The sequence below is a fragment of the Lupinus angustifolius genome, unplaced genomic scaffold (genome assembly GCF_001865875.1).
Source record: "Lupinus angustifolius cultivar Tanjil unplaced genomic scaffold, LupAngTanjil_v1.0 Scaffold_75_79, whole genome shotgun sequence".
Taxonomy (NCBI): Eukaryota; Viridiplantae; Streptophyta; class Magnoliopsida; order Fabales; family Fabaceae; genus Lupinus; species Lupinus angustifolius.
The window spans coordinates 252,817-274,362 of record NW_017723663.1 but is presented as its reverse complement, the minus strand read 5'-3'; the positions used below and the strand labels follow the sequence as shown (position 1 = coordinate 274,362).

Sequence of the window (21,546 nt, the reverse complement as noted above, 5' to 3'; positions counted from 1 at the left end):
TAATGTGATTGAAAAATGTAGTATAAAATGTGTGTTTGATTTCTAAAATACCAAAAATTTAAATAAATATACAAATAATTAGAACATAAAAAACATGGAACGCATAATTTGTAATGAGAAAATATTTATTTTCACGTCTAACTTAAATTAAAGATATCATTTGAGGTGATTTGAGGTGAGTTTGGCTCAATAAAACTTGTTTCTTATTCGGACAGAAACATTGACCGAATTATTATATAAACTCAGACATGATTATAGGATTGAAGACTAACTCAAACTTAAATGCCGATCAAGATAGGCTTTGAACTTGAACCTAGACTCAATCAAATATAATGCATCTCCATTTTTAAATAGTATTCTCAATATTACTTATTATTATGATTATGAAATTTAACATGTAGAATAATATATTGCAAATATTTTGTTATATAACTATATATGAAAAAAATTGAAGAACAAATATGAAGTGATATACAGTTATACACATTATGACATCAAACCATTTGCACAAAAGTGTTCTAAATAAATAGTAAAAATAATTAAAAAATCAATTAAAAAATAAGAAATTATATCAATAGACATATTGTTCCAATGAAATGTATTATATATTTATATTTATATTTATATTTATATTTGACCGTGAATAATTTTTTAATTCAAATCTCAAAACTTGAATATATATTAATCTAAACTTAAGGTGTGAGCATAAGATATGTCACGCATACCCAGAACGAGTATGGTTTTTTTAAATAAAAAAGTGCTCTGTGAAGGTAAATTGAAAAGAAAAATCATTGACCATTAGCATTAGAATTTTTTTGGGTTTTAATATTTTATATTGTTATTATTTTTGTTGTGCTGTTTGTTTGTTTTTAATACTTTTTAGTGGGTTTTGGTGTTCCTTATTACATAGGGTTTTGGCGGTTAGGGCTTAGTGCGTGGGATATTTTAAAATCGGTAAAAGTAAAGCCATTCGACAATGCGTTTCGTTTCCAGTAACGTTGTTAGCTTCACATTTTGGTCCTGACTCGTCGTTGGTTTCATCGGACCCCGTTGGATTACTTTATCTCCCGTTACAGTAAAATCCCTTTCTCTTTTGCTCTTCCACTTTTTGCATTTTCGTTTTTTATTCCTCCAATCACGCAATCACATTTTAACATTGTAGCACTTTTTCATTTCTGTCTGAATCGGAGATTAGGGTGTTCTGTTTGCCGCTAACTCACCGCATTGTCTCTCTCTTAATTTTTTTTGTGTTTTCGTGATTGCTATCTGAATTGGGGTTTACTATGCCTTTTTAAGTTTTGGGAATTGCTAATAACACCACTGTGTTTTTTAGAGGGTGAGATTTGACATGGGTACAAATCTAAGACTAGTGCACTGAAACGAACGTTAGTGTTTTTACTGTTTTATTTGATGCCTCAGAATTACTAGTGACCAATGCTTATTAATTTGAACACAAGAGCTTGGTTTTTGCCCCTGAAATGGGGCTATACTGTTCGACTTGGATAATCAGAGCTCAACACAACTTTGAAGACACATAGTCTTAAACCAAAAAAATATGATGGTAGTAACACTTGATTATGGGTTTATTTATCTATTACCTTTTCTAAGTTTGTAACACTGTGTGTCAATTTACTAAATCACTCCCTAAACTGTATCCAATCCTGTTTTCTTTTTCCATTCATACAATAGTACAGTAATAATAGAGCCTTAGTCTGTGGGGTCGTCTATATAAATCGAACGAAACCATAATGCTCCATCATAAATAATGTGTATTGACAAAACGTTAGTCTTTAAATATTTTATAATAGTTTTGTCTATGGTTTTTCTTGGTCTCCCCCTCTCTCTCTAAAATTGAACTAACCTTTATTTTATCTATTATCCTTGTTGGGGATCTAGTGATCTCCACAATACATGCCTAGGACACCTAAAACACGAATCTACAATCTTTTCTATAATAAGAGCTACCTCAACTTTCTTCCTAATGCATGCATTCCTAATCCTATATTGTCTAGTATTTTCAATCATTCAACACAACATTATCTTCTTTCCTACATTGAATTTAATATATTGCTCACATTTTACCGCCAAACATATAGTCCATATAATCACGGATCTTTTAACAATACGGTAAAATTTTCATTAAGCTTGGGTTTCACCTTTCTATCACATGATACTTGATGCACTTAGCCATTTCATCCACCTCACTTGAATCCTATGGTTTATATCTCTTTCAATTTCGTTGTCGTGTGAATGATTGATCCTAGATGCTTAAATCCAATAACTTGTCATATGATTTTATCTCCCATCTTTACCTTCATAGTACGATTTATCTGTCTCCAAATACTCCGTCTTAATTTGACTTCTATGAAAGTCGTGTCCTTCCAAAACTTGTTTCCTCATTTATAGCTTCTCATGTAACTCCTCACTAAATTTTCCAACTAGGACAATATCATCGCAAAATTTTGCATTGTGACACCCATTCTTGGATATGCTTAGTAAGCATATACAAGAATAGCTGCTGAAACTCTAATTTTATATTTATAACCTACGGCGTTCCCCAAACATTGGATATAAAAAGGAAACATCAGGGTAATGCTGCAATGCTGTAAGCATTTTGGTTCCACTCTTGCAAATTATTGTTGTCATTTAAATGATTAGGTTCCACTTTGGTCCCACATTATGTGAAAAGGCTTTGTTGTATTATTAAATATTTTGTAATTTGTCTGATTGCACTCAAGATCCATGTTTAACTGAAGGCTGAAGGGATGGATCGTTGGGGTGTTTGTCATCAAGCCATGTTCATCAGTAAGCATGATGAATATGGATGTAAGCTTTCTTCCAGTGCCTCTGAGGAAGAGGAGCCACAAGATGAAGAAAAACACATTAAGCCTAAACCTATCTTCATGCCAAAATTTAAGAAAAGAAAGCGCCTTAGTCGTAATCGTCTTCGAGAGATAAAAGCAGGATTACATGAGAGGCAAAGTGGTAGCAAGGTGAAGTCAAATAGGGAAGAAAGCGGGGACAAATGGCCAGATGAGAGGTAACTAATAGTGTGATATTCTTTCTATTTTTGTGGTCATTTTTATTAGTAATATTTATATATATATATATATATATATATATATATATATATATATATATATATATATATATATATATTAAGTTGAGACAACCGTGAGGTGTAGGTATAAGTTGGCTGAGAAAAGCATGTGGGGGGTCTTAAAAAATGAAGGTGCAACTTCTGAAAATCCAATAACACAACCTTCACTAAGGATGGCTGCCCGTAAGCACATTGGTGATACTGGACTGTTAGACCACTTACTGAAGCACATTGATGGTAAAGTGGCACCTGGAGGAACTGAGCTATTCAGAAGAAGGTTCAACACCAGTGGAATAATGGAGTATTGGTTGGAGAGTGCAAACTTGGGTAAGGTCCACCAGGAGGCTGGGGTGAACGACTCGTACTGGATACCACCATCTACATTTAGGGCAGACAATGTCCCTTCTCAGAATGCTGATACTATTGGTGAACTGGAAATTCTTAAAATAGAAATGGCCCAAATGAAGAAGTATACACCTTGGAAACTCAAATTTAGTAAATAATTTTGTATGATTACTATATGTTCATCTTTAATAAGTTGATCTGCATAGCAGAGATATGGAAGAGCTAATTGCAAAGCAACAAGAGAAAAGTGAAATTAGTCTGATGGAGGTGAATGTTAAACATCTCACGAGCATTTCAACAATTCAATGGTTTACTGTCTCTAATAGAACTTTCAAAACATTTATGTTTAGTTTTATTGGCAGCGGAGGAACGAAGCACTTATGAAGTGGAAAGCTATGACTGAGCAGCGTCTGACTGAGATCACGACTTCTCTGAATGGTGTCCAGGTATCTAAGCAGTATACTGCCACTATGTTTTCACCCTTTACAAATTGAATGGGATTCACATTATGTTGAATCCTTTTTATTTATTTGTTGGTTAATTTGTCCATATAAGTGATCACTGGCTTAAGTAGTTTTATATGCGTACAGGGCATGCATGATAACATGTTCATTTGGAAAACTAAAGTTGAGCAACAACTAGTTGTCGTAACAAATAAATTGAGTGATCTGCAAGCATCAAAGGAACACACCACCTTTAGTTCTCCTGCAGTAAGATGGCAAGATTGGCTAGAAAACTCCAATCCGGACAGTGTTCAAGGAAATGAATTTGCACCTTGGTTTGGGAATCCAGAGCTGCTTAATGTTCCTCAAGAGATTCTTCTTCAAGATCCTTACTCAACCCTGCCAATTGTGCCGGTCAATGAAGAACTGACTAACATGAAGAGGTAATACCAGTAACTCAGTAAAGTCAAATTCTTTAAGAACCCCTTTTCTCTTTCAGTGAAAGTAAAGAACCAAAAAGGAAAAAGTGCTGCTTTTATTCTTTCAGAACCCCCTCATTTCTTTCCTTATGATTACAGTGATTTGCTGGAGTTGGGGCCCAAAAAGCAAGAGGATCAACCTAATGTGACCCCTGATTCTTGTAGCACTGTTAATTCAAAGTCAGATCTTGATAACTCATTGATACTATTTCAGGTGATATCATAGTGTGTGCCTCTCTTGTATATATAATATTTTCTAGAGTTTTTATGTATGTTTCAACTAAATATTTATTGTTCTATATTTTTGTCACAGGAGATGTTTATGGAGTTGTTTACCTGGAAAGATAAAATGGAGCAGCAACTATTGGAGGTATCAAATACTGTATTTGGTATGCTGAATATGAAATAGAGTCTACTTGAAGAACTAAACCTAATATAGGATTCTAACCATTCTCTCTTGCTCATATGTTTTCCTGTGTCATTCTTGAGAGTGTAGGGTTTAGACATTGTATAGCATTAACTATATAATATTCAACAGCTTTTCTAACCGCCAAAGTTAATAGAAGAGACATTTGAGCCTCACCTACATATTGAGCTTCATACTATTGATATATTTCACTGGCTTTTTAGAGTAAAGTTGGGTATGCTTTAAGCTAGGCCTTCAGTAGAATTATCAAGTGGCAGTTTCTAGGAATTGTTTGGTAAAGTTAAGTTCCATTATGGTAGGTCTTTAGGTAGCTTTTATTTACCCTAATTTAACTTGTTAGCTAGAATGAACCTTGAAATATGTACTTAATCTTATTTGGAGTTAATTGCTATTTTTATATATAGAACATTTACATAATTGTATATCAGATCTTGTGGATTTCATGAGTTTCATGTGTACCTAAATTCACATTGGGGTGTTGGATTAGTAACCTCTTGCTTTACTCTAACAATATATAACCCAGTTGAATCTAACTGATTCAATGAATCTACTTTAGATCCTTATAAGCAAACGAAATAATACTAAAAAACTGTCACTGGTATGTGGTTAACGTTTTGTATTGTGCGGTATAGTACATCAGTGGCAGAATTTTTTCGTAAATAAATTTGTAAAAGATGCTGTCCCAGCATTTTGGTATTTTCCTGTCTGAAAAAAAGTACTCCTGTTATTAAATAATGGATGTTTTAAGTCTTATACTAAAATTAAGAAATTTATTAAATAAAGTTACCCAATTAAATATATAGTATTTATGTAAGTTACTGGCATCAATTTTATATGTTAAATGTCATAATTATTTAAATATGAATAGAAATATAATAAATATGAATTATTGAATTGTAGATAAAACTTGAAAGTGATTTTTCGTGTGGAGATATATGATAGTGTCACCATAGCGATAACTAACTCATCATTTTTGGCATGTGTATGACTATCAATACTCACTTTCATGTTTCAGTGCTATTTTTGGATACTGAATTTAACATTTGACCTTACACATTATTTTGCATGATTTCTAATATTAAATTGTTATTAACAAGTCTTACTGTTTAATAATTTAGAATGCTTAAATCGGTATTAAAAAGAATAAATTAACATTAAAAAATCAAGCACATTCCTTCTCGATATGGTAAATGTACTAATATCCAATAAAAAAGTTAATATTTTTACTTGTTAATACATTTATTAAGATTCCCGTATAAATTTACTTGGCCTTGCACGACTCGGAGGATGATGATATTCTGCTATTTAAATTTTTCACAAATCTCACCTTTCAAGAAGAGGTCACAGGTAATATTTGTCTTGCTTTCCGCGTTTCAGAGCAATTATTCTTTATTTATCAATTTTAATGACAGAAACGTGCCTTCAGATAGGTTATAGAACCAATGAGTATTGGTTAAGTAGTATATGTTTAATTCTTTTTAAGTAAGGGTTTGAGTTCGAGTCTTGTGAACAGAAAAAATATTTGTTGGGAGAATTAATCTTATATACCTATGATTGTTCTCGGATCAGACATGATTGTCTCCAGTGTGATAATATCTGTTGGAAACCAAAAAGAAGAAAGGTTAGAAATGTACTACCATTTATAGATCTAATGTTAAAATGTTTTACTCCATATGCCCCTTCTATTAATAAGAGCTACTTTTGATAATTTTACATGAATTAAACAAATAATTAATATTGTTAATATTATTATTTTGGTAGAGTGCCAGCTTGGTATTCTATCAATATGTTATCTGTGGACTCAACTGAATTAATTTGCAATAAGTTTAAAAAAAATCACAATAACAATTAATGTTATTTAATTACTTCATACTACAAAAATATTATCATCCAATACATAATTGAAAAAACCATTAAAAAATGTTTTGTTACAATTAAATGTCATAGACAACATATATCACAAAATAACATTTGCTTTACGAATTAATTATCACAAAAGTACATACATTAATTTAAAACTCAATTAAATAACTACAATTTTGTTGGAAACAAATAACAAATATAAGTATATAACTATGATAATGATAAGTAATATTATAAATAAGTGAAAGTAACTTATTTTTCTCTTAAAATACATTTTTTCAATAATTTTTAAAAATGATGACTCGCTCCTCTATACAAAACTGAATAACTCAATTTTAGATTTAAATTGATCGAGTTAAATTCACACTAGTTTTGATTTTTATAATCTAAAACATGAGCGATGCAAACTGGTCAGGAATTATTTTCCAATAAAATAGTTCAAGCCGGTTTTAATAACACTTATAACACCCATATCCAAATTTTCATTACTTATTCATCTCTAATAAAAAACTAAATCAAAATTGTATAATAGGAGAATTTTAATATTAAGTTTTTTAAATTTATTTCACATCCTAACCATTAATTATAGAAAAATTCAATGATTTAAATTAGTGAATAAGTTTAAACCATTAAATTTTCTTAAAATTAGAAGTTATAATTAATATTAAACAAAAAAAATTATTCTTAAAATAAGTATATCTCACTCATATAATAACCTGTCAATATCGTGTAAAAATATATATAAAGGTCAGGCACGCGCTTTGTACAACTTGTGGAAGTCCATGATGTGAGAAGGAAGAAATAACACACACATCTAGACACCCAGACATGTAACTTAAATAATTGTCCCGTTTCAGTTTTATTTTATTTCAACTAAGCTATCAGATTTTTTCCTATTATATTATTACCTCAACACCTTGGTCTTCTGTTTCTCTTTTCTCTCTGTTCTGTTTCAACTTTCAAACAACAACAACAAAAACAGAAACAACAACAATGGCGAAATCGAACACAACCACAAACACCATCCCAACCAAACCCACATGGGTCCTTCCTTACCGAACCCCGAACCTCAAGGACGAATACACACTCGGTCGAAAACTTGGCCAAGGTCAATTTGGCACCACTTTCCTATGCACCCATGTTTCCACTGGTCGCACCTATGCTTGTAAGTCAATCCCAAAACGTAAACTTTTCTGTAAGGAGGACTATGATGATGTTTGGAGGGAGATTCAGATAATGCACCATCTCTCAGAGAATCCCAACGTGGTTAGGATCCATGGTACTTATGAGGATTCGATGGCTGTTCATCTTCTTATGGAGATTTGTGAAGGTGGTGAACTTTTTGATAGGATCGTGCAAAAGGGTCATTATAGTGAGAGAGAAGCTGCTAAGCTTATTAAGACTATTGTGGAGGTTGTTGAGGCTTGTCACTCTCTTGGGGTTATGCATAGAGACCTAAAGCCAGAGAATTTCTTGTTTGATAGTGTTCAAGAGGATGCTAAGCTTAAAGCTATTGATTTTGGGTTGTCTGTTTTTTACAAGCCAGGTTCATTTTTCTTGTTGGTTTTGTTTTTTTTTTATGTTGAAGTTTTGATTTTTATGAACTTTTGGTAATGGGGTGTTTTGTTCCTATATATTGGTTTTTGGGGATTGAGGCATTATGTTGAGTTAAGAATTAAAGATGCATGATTTATTATGGAAAAACTTTGTCCGAAGAGATTGTAACTTCGCTGATCTATTTCCTATAAACAAATTAGTTTTAGTTAGCGTCTGGGATGCATACCATAAATGCATGACTTGTTTGTTTCTACTTTCTAAATTTAGCATCTGTAGAGGATGTTGCATATTCATTATTCAAAGCTTTGTCTATTGGGACATCATTCATGTCATGTCTTTAATTGGATCAGGCCATTTTTTTATAGGCAAACTTTTTTTTAAGGGAGCCATTTGTGCTCAACATGAGTGAATCTGACTTCAATGTTGTTGATTCTGGAGAAAAAGGGCTCCGTGTATATGGTCAGATATAATCGCATCATTTCCTCATGTTCCTGGGTAGTCATTCTTTAAAGGATTGAATTAAGGAAGCAATGGGATGTGGGGTAAAATTGAAATCAGTTCAGATAAGGGTGGTGGTTGCTCATGGTGTTTGTTTGTCTTTGAAATGTGATTGATCTGAGAATATTGCTGAGGCCATTCTAGAGAGTTCACTGCTGGTTTCCTCCTGATCATGGAATTGCAAGACAGGCACAAGTAATATAGGCCACTCTTACCAAATTTGGTTACAACTTCATAGATGATGCAAATTCCGGGATCAATATTTGATTTTTTTCGTCCACACTTCTTGCTGTAAATTAGATTGTGTAATAAACCTTGGTTTTGTGGGTGAATCTTCCACCTCTAGGCACTACTGTAAATTGAGTAATAGACCTTGCGTAATTTGATTTTTTAGTCGAAGCTTCATGCTGTAAATTAAATTAAATCGCATCATTTTAATAGTGCTCCGATTTTAAAATGTTAGGTGATTTCAACTGATTATATGCTATTTAAAATGTTTACCATGCAACTACTGTCCATAGATTTTACGAGTTGCATTTTTGTTGGCATATTCATGTTACTTCAAAAGACATTTATGATCCCGAATTATCCTACCATCAAAGAATATCAAAATAAAGGTGGTCTACTATCTTTTTTCTGTAAAAGCTGCAATTGATGGTCTGATGGTAATATCTACTGTCAAAGGAATTTAGTTAATGTTATAAATGTATTTCCTATTAAATTTCTTCAGAATTTCATGTTTTAGTAGATGCAGATTATAGTTTATTTCCAAATATAATAGAATGTATTAAATTCTTTCCATAGATTTAAGTCATAACAATTCAGTTATAGATTTGATGTCATGTAAATGGACAAGTTTTTAGATATATGCATTACATTAATTAAAATCAATTATATATTAGAGAGATATGAAGAAGTTCTGCATTCTTATCTCATAGTTATTGCTTTAATATTCTACTTCCCTTCTTTTCAGTCTTTCATAGATCAACTGGAATTGCTCTCATGCAGTATGCTAAATACTGTAATTATTTTCAGGAGAATCCTTTTGTGATGTTGTTGGAAGCCCATACTATGTTGCACCAGAAGTGTTGTGCAAGCTCTATGGACCTGAATCAGACGTGTGGAGTGCCGGGGTTATTTTGTACATCTTATTAAGTGGGGTGCCACCGTTTTGGGCCGGTAATATGTTCTCCATTTGTTAAAATGTATGCATATTACTTTTTACTTCATGCTCGTTCTTCATAATTTCTAATACTGTTCTGTTAATTGTCAACTTCAGAAACTGAAGCAGGGATCTTCCGACAAATATTAATGGGAAAACTTGATTTTCAGTCTCAGCCTTGGCCTAGCATTTCAGACAGTGCCAAGGACCTAATTAGGAAAATGCTTGATCAAAATCCAAGAACTAGGCTTACAGCACATGAAGTACTTAGTGAGTCTCTTAAACTTTATATTGAGCCGGTAAGGGGTGTTCACGGGCTGGGTTTTCTCAAGCTTAAACTCTCGACACAAACCCGACCCAATTGTGGTTCGGTTAGTAATCGTGCCCGATTGGGCTAAGTGAACATTTAGTAAAATATATACAAATTTGAATATTGTGTATAACTTTTTTATAGGCAAATTTTTTAGGGGGAGTGGAAATTGTGCACCCACTGGGGTATAAGTATAAGATTTTGTTTACAAATGCAGTGGCACTAAAGTAGTTTTCTGTGTCAGGCCACCCTTGGATTGTTGATGACAATATTGCACCAGATAAACCTCTTGATTCTGCTGTTTTATCTCGTCTGAAGCAGTTCTCTGCCATGAATAAACTTAAGAAGATGGCTTTGCGTGTAAGTCTTATGTATACCTTTCAGCTCAGCCTAGATAATTTCTATATTAATATTCTTAGAATGGATGAATAAGTTTGCTCTCATGAATACTCATTTTGTGTCTTCATACTGTAATGCTATAAAGTTGTTATATCTATTCTTTATTGTATACTGTTATTTCCTCCAAGGCCATTATTTTTTTAGTTTCCGAGTTTCATGTGCATTCTTTTTAACAAGACTTATAAAAGGCTTCTTCTTTCTGAAGGTTATTAAATATATGCTGGTATTTTTATTCCTGTCCACAGTAATGATGCCACATTGCTATATACCCTCTGAATTTATTTTATTTTATATTATTTTGGAGCACAGATACCTTAGTGTCTTGAATGGTTATAGAGGAATTCTCAACATGGTTGGACTGGAACAATTGCATTTTGTGATTGTGTCCTAATGTTTTTGTATTTTCGTTTCTTAGTTTCTTAATTTGGTTCTTAGTTATGAATTCCATTTTGCATGTGTTGGATATGGACCATGAGGCAGCCTTATCCTTAGTAGAAATTGATCCATTTACATAATCTTCTGCATGCCAAATCCTTATATCGCCAACATTTACAGTATTGCTTACTTAATCCCAGGTTATTGCTGAGAGGCTCTCTGAGGAAGAAATTGGTGGCCTGAAAGAGCTATTCAGGATGATTGACACGGACAACAGCGGAACCATTACATTTGATGAGTTAAAAGATGGCCTAAAGCGAGTAGGATCCGAACTTATGGAGTCTGAAATCAAAGATCTTATGAATGCAGTAAGAACAATTAATCATTTGTATTTAATTTCCATGACATATATAGTTTTGCCTTCAATTTTTGAACTACAAAGTCTACAAGATTGTGTTTTTTTTCATGTGACAGGCGGATATTGACAATAGTGGCACCATTGATTATGGTGAATTCATTGCCGCTACCGTTCATTTAAACAAACTGGAGAGAGAGGAAAATCTGTTGTCAGCATTCTCTTATTTTGACAAAGATGGAAGTGGTTACATAACCCTTGATGAGATTCAACAGGCTTGTAAGGATTTTGGTTTAGATGATATCCATATTGATGATATGATCAAGGAAATTGACCAAGACAATGTAAGTATTTTTATGTCAGTATTTTAAGGTAGTTTATCCTAAAACATCTTTCAAGATTACAAGTACATATATTGTACATGTTTATACTATAACCAACCATATACAATTATATATCAAACTTTGAGGTGATTATTGTAAGTACTTTTTATGATGTGGTCGTATATAATTTAGATGATAATATAAAAAACTTTTACACTAACATTGCATTAAAATTATGTGTTTAATATTGTGAACTTTATGGTTATGTATTAATGGAAGGTTTTATGGTGCAGGATGGACAAATAGATTATGGGGAATTTGCTGCCATGATGAGAAAGGGGAATGGAGGGATTGGAAGGAGAACAATGAGAAAGACATTAAACTTCAGAGAGGCTTTGGGTTTATTAGGCAATGGGTCCAATCAAGTTATTGATGGTCTCCTTTAGTAATTCTTTGTTGACAAAAAAAGATAATTTGGTAAATTTCAATATTGTCCTCACCCTTTTCCAAAATTTGCATCTATTTTAATAGACTCAAAACGATTTTTCTCTTGGCCATTGGATAAGGTGTATGACATTCTTGGTGCATTATTTTGCTTAGTTGGTTCACTGCGTGAAAGATATGAAATGGCCCACACAACGTGACAACAATGATTTGCAGTTTTTAAATCACTCCATGCTAGATTGTCGTTTATATCTTTGTCGCTTTGACCCTGTTTAGCTTTAATCAGAAATCAAAGGCGATTTGCTCCAATCGGGTAATGATGAAATCGAATATTTTCGTATCAGAAAGAGCAATGATTGTAAGAATCCCTTACCATGTGGGACATGGGACAACTACTTTTCCACTCTTTCAGCCGAAACTTAAGTATAATTTATCTTTTAGTAAAAATAAAAGAAAAGTCTATACTTGCCATAATTTTTGTGAAGAAGGTAAGTGGAAAAGTCAATGTGAATGTGTCATCTTTCAGTTCGGCTGATCCAGGTATATTTTGACAGGGATTAAGCTCTGAGATCTTAAAGAGACTTTAGTCTCAACATCTTTATATGGATAACTCAATGACTATAAGTTTCTGAAATCATGGATTCAAGTTGTAAAAACTCCCTTAAAAGGGAAATAAAATACTACATAAATATTTAAGTTTGAAGAATAGCACATTCAATAAATTCATGGGCCAAGAAGAATCACATGTCAACCTGGAGGGTTATATTAGCTATTGCAAGTGGGAATAAAAAGACTCAAATATATAGTACCAAAATGGCTGTCATAACTTTTACTATCTAAAAGCACCTCATTTGAAGTATAAATTTGCATAACAAGAAAATAATTAAAGACGGGGAGATATCAGGAAAAGAACTAATATTTGATAATAGAGAAAACTACAAGAATACTTGTTAAGAAGGGCCTCCATATACAGAAACCTGTAACCTAAAAGCTGTATGACCTGACCCTTATAGTTAAATACCATCACCCCTTTCCTCCTATTTTTATTTTAAGAAAAACTTTTAGCATTTCTTTAACAACCTAATAATATTGCATAGCAGAAAGAATATAAAAACAAATTAGTAGCTGGGGAATTTTATGGTAAAAAAGAACGGCCCAGAGTGCACGATGCTCCCACATAGTGGAGTTTGGTGAAATTTACAGTATTCCATGTAAAATTTTGGTAAGCAGATTGTCTACCCAAAATAAATAAAAAACAAATATCATAAGTGGCTGACATAAAACTAGCTCAGTTAGTTTTCTTCTCTTCTTCCTTAGCAGCAGCATCCACCTCTGCAGAAACCACAGCCGTGTCATCTTCACCTCCAAAACCAAACTCATTTACACGTTTCTTGTCTACTGGATAAGCCCACTTCTGGTATAAGTATATGAGAAAGATAATATCTGCAAACCAGGAAAGGACAAAAGAAATTAAGACAGCAATAAATGTCATCTAACAAGCAAAACTGCAGTCAAACAGTAAATATATTAATGACAACAACTACATTGTCCAGCAATGGAACAAATCACTGCATCAAAGAATTATGACCCTTTCTGCTAAAATACAAGCAGTTGAACCATCTATATCATATTCAGTTCTGCAACACCTCCCCTTCTCTAAAAGTGAAATCATCAACTTCAAAAACTCCTTAATTAAACTAAACTAAGTGTCTCTGTCTTCTTGGAAACGCTTCTCAAAGTAAAAAAAAGTTTAATCTTCATCTTGGTATAACCACACGATGAGGAACTTTCCAGGTCAAGTTTATTAATCTCATCTAGGCTCAGATTCAAATTCCCATTAATATAACATACATCAGAAAGAGAGTGATGAGTTATTACTAGAGAACTTTTCATCTGTGAATGACTAATGGTTCATTGGCACCAAGTTACTTCGAATACAGTAAACCCACCTTTCCCCCTCCCCTCACCAAGTTTCTTAGCACCTCTTTTGTAAATCAACAAAAGAAAACTTCATATTTCACACACTGAGCTAACAATTATGAGAAGATGGTTATGAACTTGTGATCCCAAATCTTACCATCACGGAAGACAGAAAGGCGATGCAATGTTGGCATTTTAATGACAAAAGCAAAAAGATCATCAATGATGGTGTTGAGAAACTTGTAAGTCATCTGCCTCCAAGGCATATGAGCAACAGATTTGAGCTTGTAGTTGATGAACAACTGAGGGCACATCATAATAAAGCCTGCATTTTTTAAGCAAAAAAGATCACAGATATTACGACATTTAAAATACCAGAAAACTTCAAGTTCATGATCTGTAGCAAACAGTGGTCATACAAACGGCCAAAGAAGAAAAGAGAAGAAAAAAATACAGATTGTTATGACGCACTTGGTCTCAAAAGAGAACTACTCATGCTTAAAGGCCATACTAACTTTGGTCATTCATCTCCCAGGTTAAAAAGCAATATCAAAATCCTAGACCTCAATTTGAAAAAATATATAAATACTGTTGCATTGAGGAAGTATAACCCAATTTATTTATTACTACTACTTATAATCATTACACATGGTGCACAAGAAAAATTCACCAAATTAGGAATTTAGGATAATGATATAACTCATACTGAAAATGGTTGCTATTGTTATGACGCACTTGGCCTAAAAAGAGATTTACTCATGCTTAAGGGCCATACTGGTCATTCAACTCCCAAATATCAAAATCCTACCTTTCAATTTGAAACAATGTATAAAAACTATTGCATTGAGGAAGTATAACCCAATTTATTTTTTATTATGCATGGTGCATGAGAAAAATTCACAAAATAAGATAATGGAACAAATCCCATACTAAAAATGGTTACGCATCACAATCTTTCACCAAATTTATCTGACTGAAAATACTTCATTTAACTTCATCAATTTTAACACTAGCGATCATCAATGTTTGTAACACCCCAAAACACAATGATAGCTTAACAGAAATATAAGAGTGCTTACCAAACATGTAGACACAACTAGTGAGTGAAGACAGAATCCAAGAATACCAGCTCTTGTGACGCTCATACATCAAAGAGTAAACGGAGGAGCCAGCAACGAGTAGGAATAGAACATATGATAAATACTTCATTGCAATATCATCATATTCCTTTGTCTTGTTCTGTGCATATGAGTCTCGATCTCTGAACCTTAACATAGGTATTCTACCAGTCCTATCAATCTGGAGATGAATTGAACACAATAAATTGCATGTTGCAGATAGCAAACGTCAAATATAAAAGAAAGTTGAGAACAAGACAATTTGCAGAAGTAGACTAAAACCATATAAAGCAACTCCAAATTCACCCTCTTCATAAAGTAATAAAACAGAAACAAAATAGAGGACCAAGCAAAATATTTTACACATACACATATACAGTGATGTAAGAACAATATCGACACTCAGTAATGACAATGATGTGTCAAAAAGAATATTACTTTTAATTCAAAACAGATTTATTAAATATGCTCACAGCCCCACATATTAAACATGACAAGATTGAGAAGGATACCTCTATGTGCATTGCTTTTCCAATTTTCCAGAACTCAATAATGCAACCAACTCCAGAGCTACCAAGAATCATCCAGGAGGTATCATTGTCAAGCAGATAGAGGAAGACAATAAGTTGTGAAATAAAGCTCACAACAACCGACTTTGCAGAGAGACCTTCCATAGATTTATTTTTGTTCCAAAATTGGATGTCTGGGCAGGAAGAAAACAATTAGATTGCAAGCTATGCTCCAAACAAATCTATCAGAACTTCCTTTTTGGAGTTACTTTCATAATGAAAATCATACAGAATCACTTACCGTTTTTGAAAGCAAAGAAATCAAAAACCGAGTGAAGCAGAGAAACAGCCATGGTAATTCCCAGGAGATAAGGATTTCCTTCCAAGAAAACCCTCTGATATAAACAACACATAGTCAGGAATTTCAAGAAACAAGGCATTCATAAATTCAGTGGGAAACAGGTCCACAAGTGCACAACAGAGAAATTTGTTACAGGACCATTTGAAATTCCATCATAAATTTTTAGGACCACTAATATAAGTTACTGTCAAAACTAGTTCTCTTAAAAGCCAAGGTTGTTCGGTAGAGGCCTAGGAATGGTTTAATATCTCTAACCCACCTAATACAAGAGACCTTAGGAGCCGAAGTCAACTTCTTAGAGAAGGATGCACTGGTTAAGGGAGGCAGGTTAAAGAAAAACAAAAGCCTAAGAACCCAAATGTCAGAAGTCATTTCAATACGCAACATGCAATGCAAGATCCATTTCCACCAAGTTCATTCTACAGCAACTAGGCATTGTACATCATTGAATTAATTATAAAGAAGTTGTGACAAAAGCCAACTTCTTAGAGAAGGATGCACTGGTTAAGGGAGGCAGCTGAATGAAAAATAAAAGCCTAAGGATCCAAATGTCAGAAGTCATTTCAATATTCAACACGCAATGCAAGTTCCATTTCCACCAAGTTCATTCTACAGTAACTAGGCATTACACATCATTGAATTAACTACATAGTTGTGACAAAAAATTTAAACTACCTTCAGCTCATCACCCTCTCCATCAACCATGCTCCCATAACTACGGTGAATCTGGAAGGACTGATCAATCTGCAAGAATAGTTGCCACTTCGTCATACTAATGGGACCAACCTCCAGATTGAGCACTAATTCGGTTACTGTCTCATTCATTTGTATCAGCTTATCCCTGAGTAACCAGAACTCATTGAAAAAAACAGTCGGGTAGTAGTTCCCTGTGATAGGATCAACACTCAAGTCTGGGCATGCATAGTTAAGGAAACTCAGACATATGATCAGTTAACTTGCCTCCATAATAATAACACACAAATAAGGAAGGAGAGTTTGAACATGCATCAACAATATAAGGTCACAGAGGAGGTTAAAATTAGAAACAAAAAAGGAAAGAAATATCATACACATAGGAAAGTTACGAAAAGGTATTTCATTATATAAACCTCCATTATCTAAAAATTGTCCATTAGTTTTAATGAGTATATTAATTTTGCATAGTATAGTACAAATAATATTCTTTTTCTAATACTAGACATGGAATCCAGAAACCATGAAAATATAATGGACAGAAAAATATAAACAAAATGTCAACTAGCAAAAGATGTAAATGCCAAGGATACATGGAGCAATGTTTGGTGGAATGCCATTTTTCGAGTACCTGCAAACAAGCAAAGATAAAAATAAGCAGCATGTGGAAAGAAAACCCACCAACTATAGGTTTTTCTACCAGAATGGCACAACTACAAAATGCCAAGGAGATAAAGGGGAATGTTAAAACAAAAATATATGTAAGGCCCTCTGACATATTAAAAATAATGTAGAGCCAATACAACATTCAGACTGAGATTCTAAGCATAGTTCCAGAAATACAAATGCGGACTTCAGACAACCTGGTAGACTAATTTTAATCTCTTTGGGTGGTCAATGTTGAAAATTGTTGCCAAAGAGACACAAAGAGAAGGAAGGACTAACAGTGGTTGGCACACAAAAACACCCCTTAGCTAACTCAATTTGGCTACTTACTTAAAAGTTGAAAGTAACCGTCAACTTATTATTACTCAGCTGAGGTGGTTAACCAACTGGAATCCTTTCAGTCTTACATCCTCATTCTAACAGAAGGAAAGGGGAGAGTAAGAAATGCATTTTCATTCTAAGAGAGGGTGCTAAATGTTTGAACCCTCTACCATACAAGTCTCGTTTAAACCTAAAGACCATAAGACTTTTCATTAAAAGAGATCAGTTTATCTGTCAGACTCTTCCATTTTCTGCATGATGCTTTCTCAAAGGACAACAATCAGATGTCAAATTTTATAGAGATCGTTAATGGCTTAAAAATAGAACCAGAGAATGTAAGGAATTGCAAGGAACATACTGTGTGAAATCAGCAACCAAGTTTATTGTTATATTGGGTTTCAAGTATGAAACCCACTCCACAGGGCCATCGTCCTCAGAATCATTTTGAGCATCATCAGCCACCTGGCACAACCAAAAGAGAACTATGTTGGGACCATCACAAGAAATCCATATATACTGTATCATAGTATCATATCAAGCAGTGAATACCAGTCAATTCAAAATGGATAAAGTAACTGAAACAGATTGGTATAAGAAGTCCCTTATAGACAAACTAAGTAGAGTCAATGAACCATAATTTGACTGATTCTGCTGGCTCATTGAGTATAGGACTGAACGATAATGATAACACTAAAAACTATATACTCCTTTCAAAGGCTCGATGAAGAGAAAAAAGCTGATGATTCCTGTGACGAATTACATTTATGCTGCATAGATGTAGATGGCGTCCATAAAATCCCTTTCTCTCTTTTCTCCACGAGCTTCAGCTCTAATTTTATCTGTCTTCTGAAAGTGCAGCACCCGTGACATGGTTTTTATGTTCTCTAGAAAGAGAACTTTGCTTGTAAACTGTAAGTTGTTATTTGACAGAAATAAATAAAAACTAAGTTAATGCAGATCCATGCTTCAACAGAAAATTTTGTAATCTCCTACTAAGCAAGGCCTCCTGAATGCACAGTTGCCTGTCCTTGACTCTCTAAACCTCTAAATTTAGCCACAGTTGATTGGAACCTTCACATCTACTAGCATATGTGTCTTGGTGGGATGCCCTACCCCAGCCTTTGGTATTTAAGGGGAGTGTCCAAACTCTGCCACTATTAGCAAGTGACCTATTATCCTATATTGGAGAAAAAGCTTGTATAATAATAAATCTAGAAATTAAGTTGTCTGTACTCTATAATGTCACACCATTGTGGTTGCAGAAATCACGGAGGACAAATCTAGAAGGCGGGAGCTGAAGACAATACTTGAAAGAAGATGGCTTGCAGCCAATCATAAAAAGCATGAGTAAATAACAAACCTTTGAGGCCACTGGATCCTCGATTGAATCTGGTGAACTTCCCAACAGACTTCTCCTTTTATCTGCTCTTGACTTGGGTAAGTACTTCACAACAGCTGAATTCATTAAGAGGAGAGAGACACCTTAAACAACTTTCTTAAAGTTGTACATTTCTAAGTGACTACAGAACTAACGAATCTTACCATATGTCCTTCCAAATGCTGCCTGGGGCTGATATTCTGGGTCATTTGGGTCAGGTGAATATCCAGACTGTGCAAAGAATACATGAGCATATAGACTCCCATTATGCTTTAAACCCTGAAAAGAGAAGAAGTAAACATAAATTCCACAATATTAAAGAACATGCTTTAAACATTCTTCAAGCAGAAGTTATGCATATAAGTCAAACACAGAATAGAAACAGCACTTCTAACCAACAAGTCATACCTCAGATGGATCATATTTCAAAGCAAGATTTCTGGTACTCCCAGCTCCCCAAGAAGCATATGGAATATTGGTTTCATGCCATACAAGAGACTCTTCTCTACCAAAGTCATTAAACTTCTCATGCTCGGAAAGATATACCCACATATCCTGAACAAATTTACAATACAAAAAGTTAACTTCAATCAAGTACAGGAACAAATAACAGCACAAAATAGGAAAGCCTTTGCAACAACTAATAACAGATCCAATCCAACTATCTACAGACTGATAAAATAATACTGAACTACTCTATCTGTTCAAGTTCAGTCACAATGTTTTTTCTTTATTAAGCCTTCAGTTATTTAATCCACTTTGGAGTTTTGGTCAATAGACTGCCATTCATTAATCATAGGTACAAAACAAGCAATTATCCAATTGTACTCAAATGTATATATGTATGAAATTAGTTTATTTTGATTTTTGAGACTTGAATCGTTAACGAAACGTACATACTATGAAATATGAGCATTTGGTGCACGACGTAACAGGATATGTTTTACGTAAAACCAACCTGTTCTACTTTTTTAACATCTAATTTCATGTTGTGTTGAATCTCCACTGTTTATAAAGTACACGAAACATAGAAATATCTACCTAAAAGTATCAGCAAAATCCTATCCTACAAGTGAATCGAGTTTGAAACAGAATCTAAGTATAAAACTAACCTAGCAAGAACAACATGTTTTAAAATCACGATCTAAAAAAATCATACTAAATAAAAACGAAGCAATCGAATAGAAACAGAATATAGAACGAATGAAATTGTTCTCACGAGAGGCTGGTTTTTTTGAAAGAGATTAGAGATGAGAGGAGCAGGAGCGCCAGAAGGATCGGTAGGGGCACGTTTGGGAGAAAAGAATTTGGAAGCGAAATACCAGAACACCGCCATGCGTATGATTCCGGTGATGGTTTTCCCGAAACCTCCTTCTTGTTGTTGTTGTGGTTGCCGGCCTCCTTGGCCTGCAGCTACCGCCGGTGGAGCCATCTTCGGCGGCGTTTGCAAGTTACAGAGGGAGAGAAGAGAAGAGAAACGAAGAGATGATCGAATCGAATCTGCGATATAAATGCAAATATATATTTTAGTGAACCCTTCACTTCGGGTTTTAAATAAATAATGCCACCAATATTTACTTATTTTTCTTAAATTACTTTTATTATCTTCTTATTTTATTTTTTTAATGTTTTTTCTACTCCACTGATTTGTTAGTTTGGTTGGCAGATTTATTATTATCAAAATATGATCCAAAATAAATTAAGAATTGCAATATGAAAATATACTAATAAAATCAAATCAAATAGATTTGATACCAATTTTTTTTATACATTATAAATTTGATATTTTATTGGGTTGCATAGATCACTTTGATAAAAAAACCATTAGCATCTCATATTTTTCATTTCTTTTTAATTCAGTTTTCATATATATTAAATAAAATTATTTTAGTTAAATTATATATAACTTTATATTATTTATCAATTTTTAATTATATATATAATAATTTTAAACATAAAAAATAATGTTTTATTTTAGCAAACAACATAATTGACTCACCAAACCAAACTAAGGTTTGTCTTTTATTATTTTATATCATTTTACTTCTCTTGTCATTAATTTATCATCATCATCTCTTGCCATATCTATTTATCCTATATATAAAGTTAAAATTTGAAATAATTATCACCACGATTCTATTTTCATATTTTGCCCTTAATATTTTTTATTTCTAAAGTAAAACTATCTAGCTAACTTTGAATTGTCTATTATAATAATTACAAAAATTATAATATGAAGTATATTTAATAAAAAAACATTCTAATTCTCTAAATTAAAAAATACAAATTTAATATTGAATATATAAAATAAGAATGCCGTAATGTGTCGACAAGCTATTATATAATAAATCCATTTGTCTTATAAAGTTATAGTCTGACTCACACATTTCTTTTTCAATACTCAAAAAACAGCTAAATAATCATACTAGAAACAGCTAAATATCCTCAAACTGAGGAAATAAATTGCTATCGCTAGTCTCTCCTTTCAAAGATATATATA

At 33.2% G+C, this 21,546-nt stretch overlaps 3 protein-coding genes across 7 annotated transcripts; 2 read left to right on the top strand and 1 right to left on the bottom strand.

The window, feature by feature from the left end:
* The first annotated feature begins 894 nt into the window (after window positions 1–894).
* LOC109339414 (protein DYAD-like) lies at window positions 895–5,019 on the top strand. Of its 5 annotated transcripts, none has more exons than XM_019576847.1 (8): window positions 895–1,075; window positions 2,757–3,040; window positions 3,186–3,569; window positions 3,655–3,712; window positions 3,796–3,891; window positions 4,036–4,331; window positions 4,467–4,581; window positions 4,681–5,019. In XM_019576847.1, exons 2-8 carry the CDS (start codon window positions 2,766–2,768, stop codon window positions 4,774–4,776), a joined length of 1,320 nt encoding a protein of 439 aa, XP_019432392.1. In that variant the 5' UTR covers window positions 895–1,075; window positions 2,757–2,765; the 3' UTR covers window positions 4,777–5,019. The 5 variants fall into 5 exon arrangements, with proteins under 5 accessions (XP_019432392.1, XP_019432394.1, XP_019432393.1 ...); XM_019576848.1 differs by lacking the exon at window positions 895–1,075 and adding an exon at window positions 1,842–2,589; XM_019576849.1 differs by lacking the exon at window positions 895–1,075 and having other exon boundaries at window positions 1,841–3,040; window positions 3,808–3,891.
* A 2,503-nt stretch (window positions 5,020–7,522) lies between these two features.
* On the top strand, window positions 7,523–12,307 carry LOC109339435 (calcium-dependent protein kinase SK5). Its single transcript, XM_019576874.1, has 7 exons — window positions 7,523–8,203; window positions 9,748–9,891; window positions 9,992–10,144; window positions 10,429–10,544; window positions 11,159–11,326; window positions 11,433–11,657; window positions 11,930–12,307. Exons 1-7 carry the CDS (start codon window positions 7,651–7,653, stop codon window positions 12,080–12,082), a joined length of 1,512 nt encoding a protein of 503 aa, XP_019432419.1. The 5' UTR covers window positions 7,523–7,650; the 3' UTR covers window positions 12,083–12,307.
* A 951-nt stretch (window positions 12,308–13,258) lies between these two features.
* LOC109339427 (cleft lip and palate transmembrane protein 1 homolog) lies at window positions 13,259–20,576 on the bottom strand. Its single transcript, XM_019576865.1, has 12 exons — window positions 20,266–20,576; window positions 19,455–19,601; window positions 19,211–19,325; window positions 19,029–19,123; window positions 18,027–18,130; window positions 17,275–17,312; window positions 16,664–16,899; window positions 15,929–16,022; window positions 15,631–15,821; window positions 15,080–15,299; window positions 14,158–14,325; window positions 13,259–13,523 (listed from the first exon to the last, which is right to left on the bottom strand). The coding sequence occupies exons 1-12, from the start codon at window positions 20,476–20,478 to the stop codon at window positions 13,369–13,371; spliced, it is 1,776 nt and encodes a 591-aa protein (XP_019432410.1). The 5' UTR covers window positions 20,479–20,576; the 3' UTR covers window positions 13,259–13,368.
* Window positions 20,577–21,546: the final 970 nt, after the last annotated feature.

Bases quoted from the DNA above. Each gene is read 5' to 3' on its own strand.
- LOC109339414 (XM_019576847.1), top strand. From the start codon at position 2,766: ATGGATCGTTGGGGTGTTTGTCATCAAGCCATGTTCATCAGTAAGCAT. The intron at 3,570-3,654 runs GTATACACCTTG...TCTGCATAGCAG, and splicing joins GAAATGGCCCAAATGAAGAA to AGATATGGAAGAGCTAATTG. The intron at 4,332-4,466 runs GTAATACCAGTA...TTATGATTACAG, and splicing joins GAACTGACTAACATGAAGAG to TGATTTGCTGGAGTTGGGGC.
- LOC109339435 (XM_019576874.1), top strand. From the start codon at position 7,651: ATGGCGAAATCGAACACAACCACAAACACCATCCCAACCAAACCCACA. The intron at 8,204-9,747 runs GTTCATTTTTCT...AATTATTTTCAG, and splicing joins GTCTGTTTTTTACAAGCCAG to GAGAATCCTTTTGTGATGTT. The intron at 10,145-10,428 runs GTGAGTCTCTTA...TTTCTGTGTCAG, and splicing joins TACAGCACATGAAGTACTTA to GCCACCCTTGGATTGTTGAT.
- LOC109339427 (XM_019576865.1), bottom strand. From the start codon at position 20,478: ATGGCTCCACCGGCGGTAGCTGCAGGCCAAGGAGGCCGGCAACCACAA. The intron at 19,124-19,210 runs GTAAGATTCGTT...TAATGAATTCAG, and splicing joins AGCATTTGGAAGGACATATG to CTGTTGTGAAGTACTTACCC. The intron at 16,900-17,274 runs GTATCCTTGGCA...ATGCATGCCCAG, and splicing joins TCCACCAAACATTGCTCCAT to ACTTGAGTGTTGATCCTATC.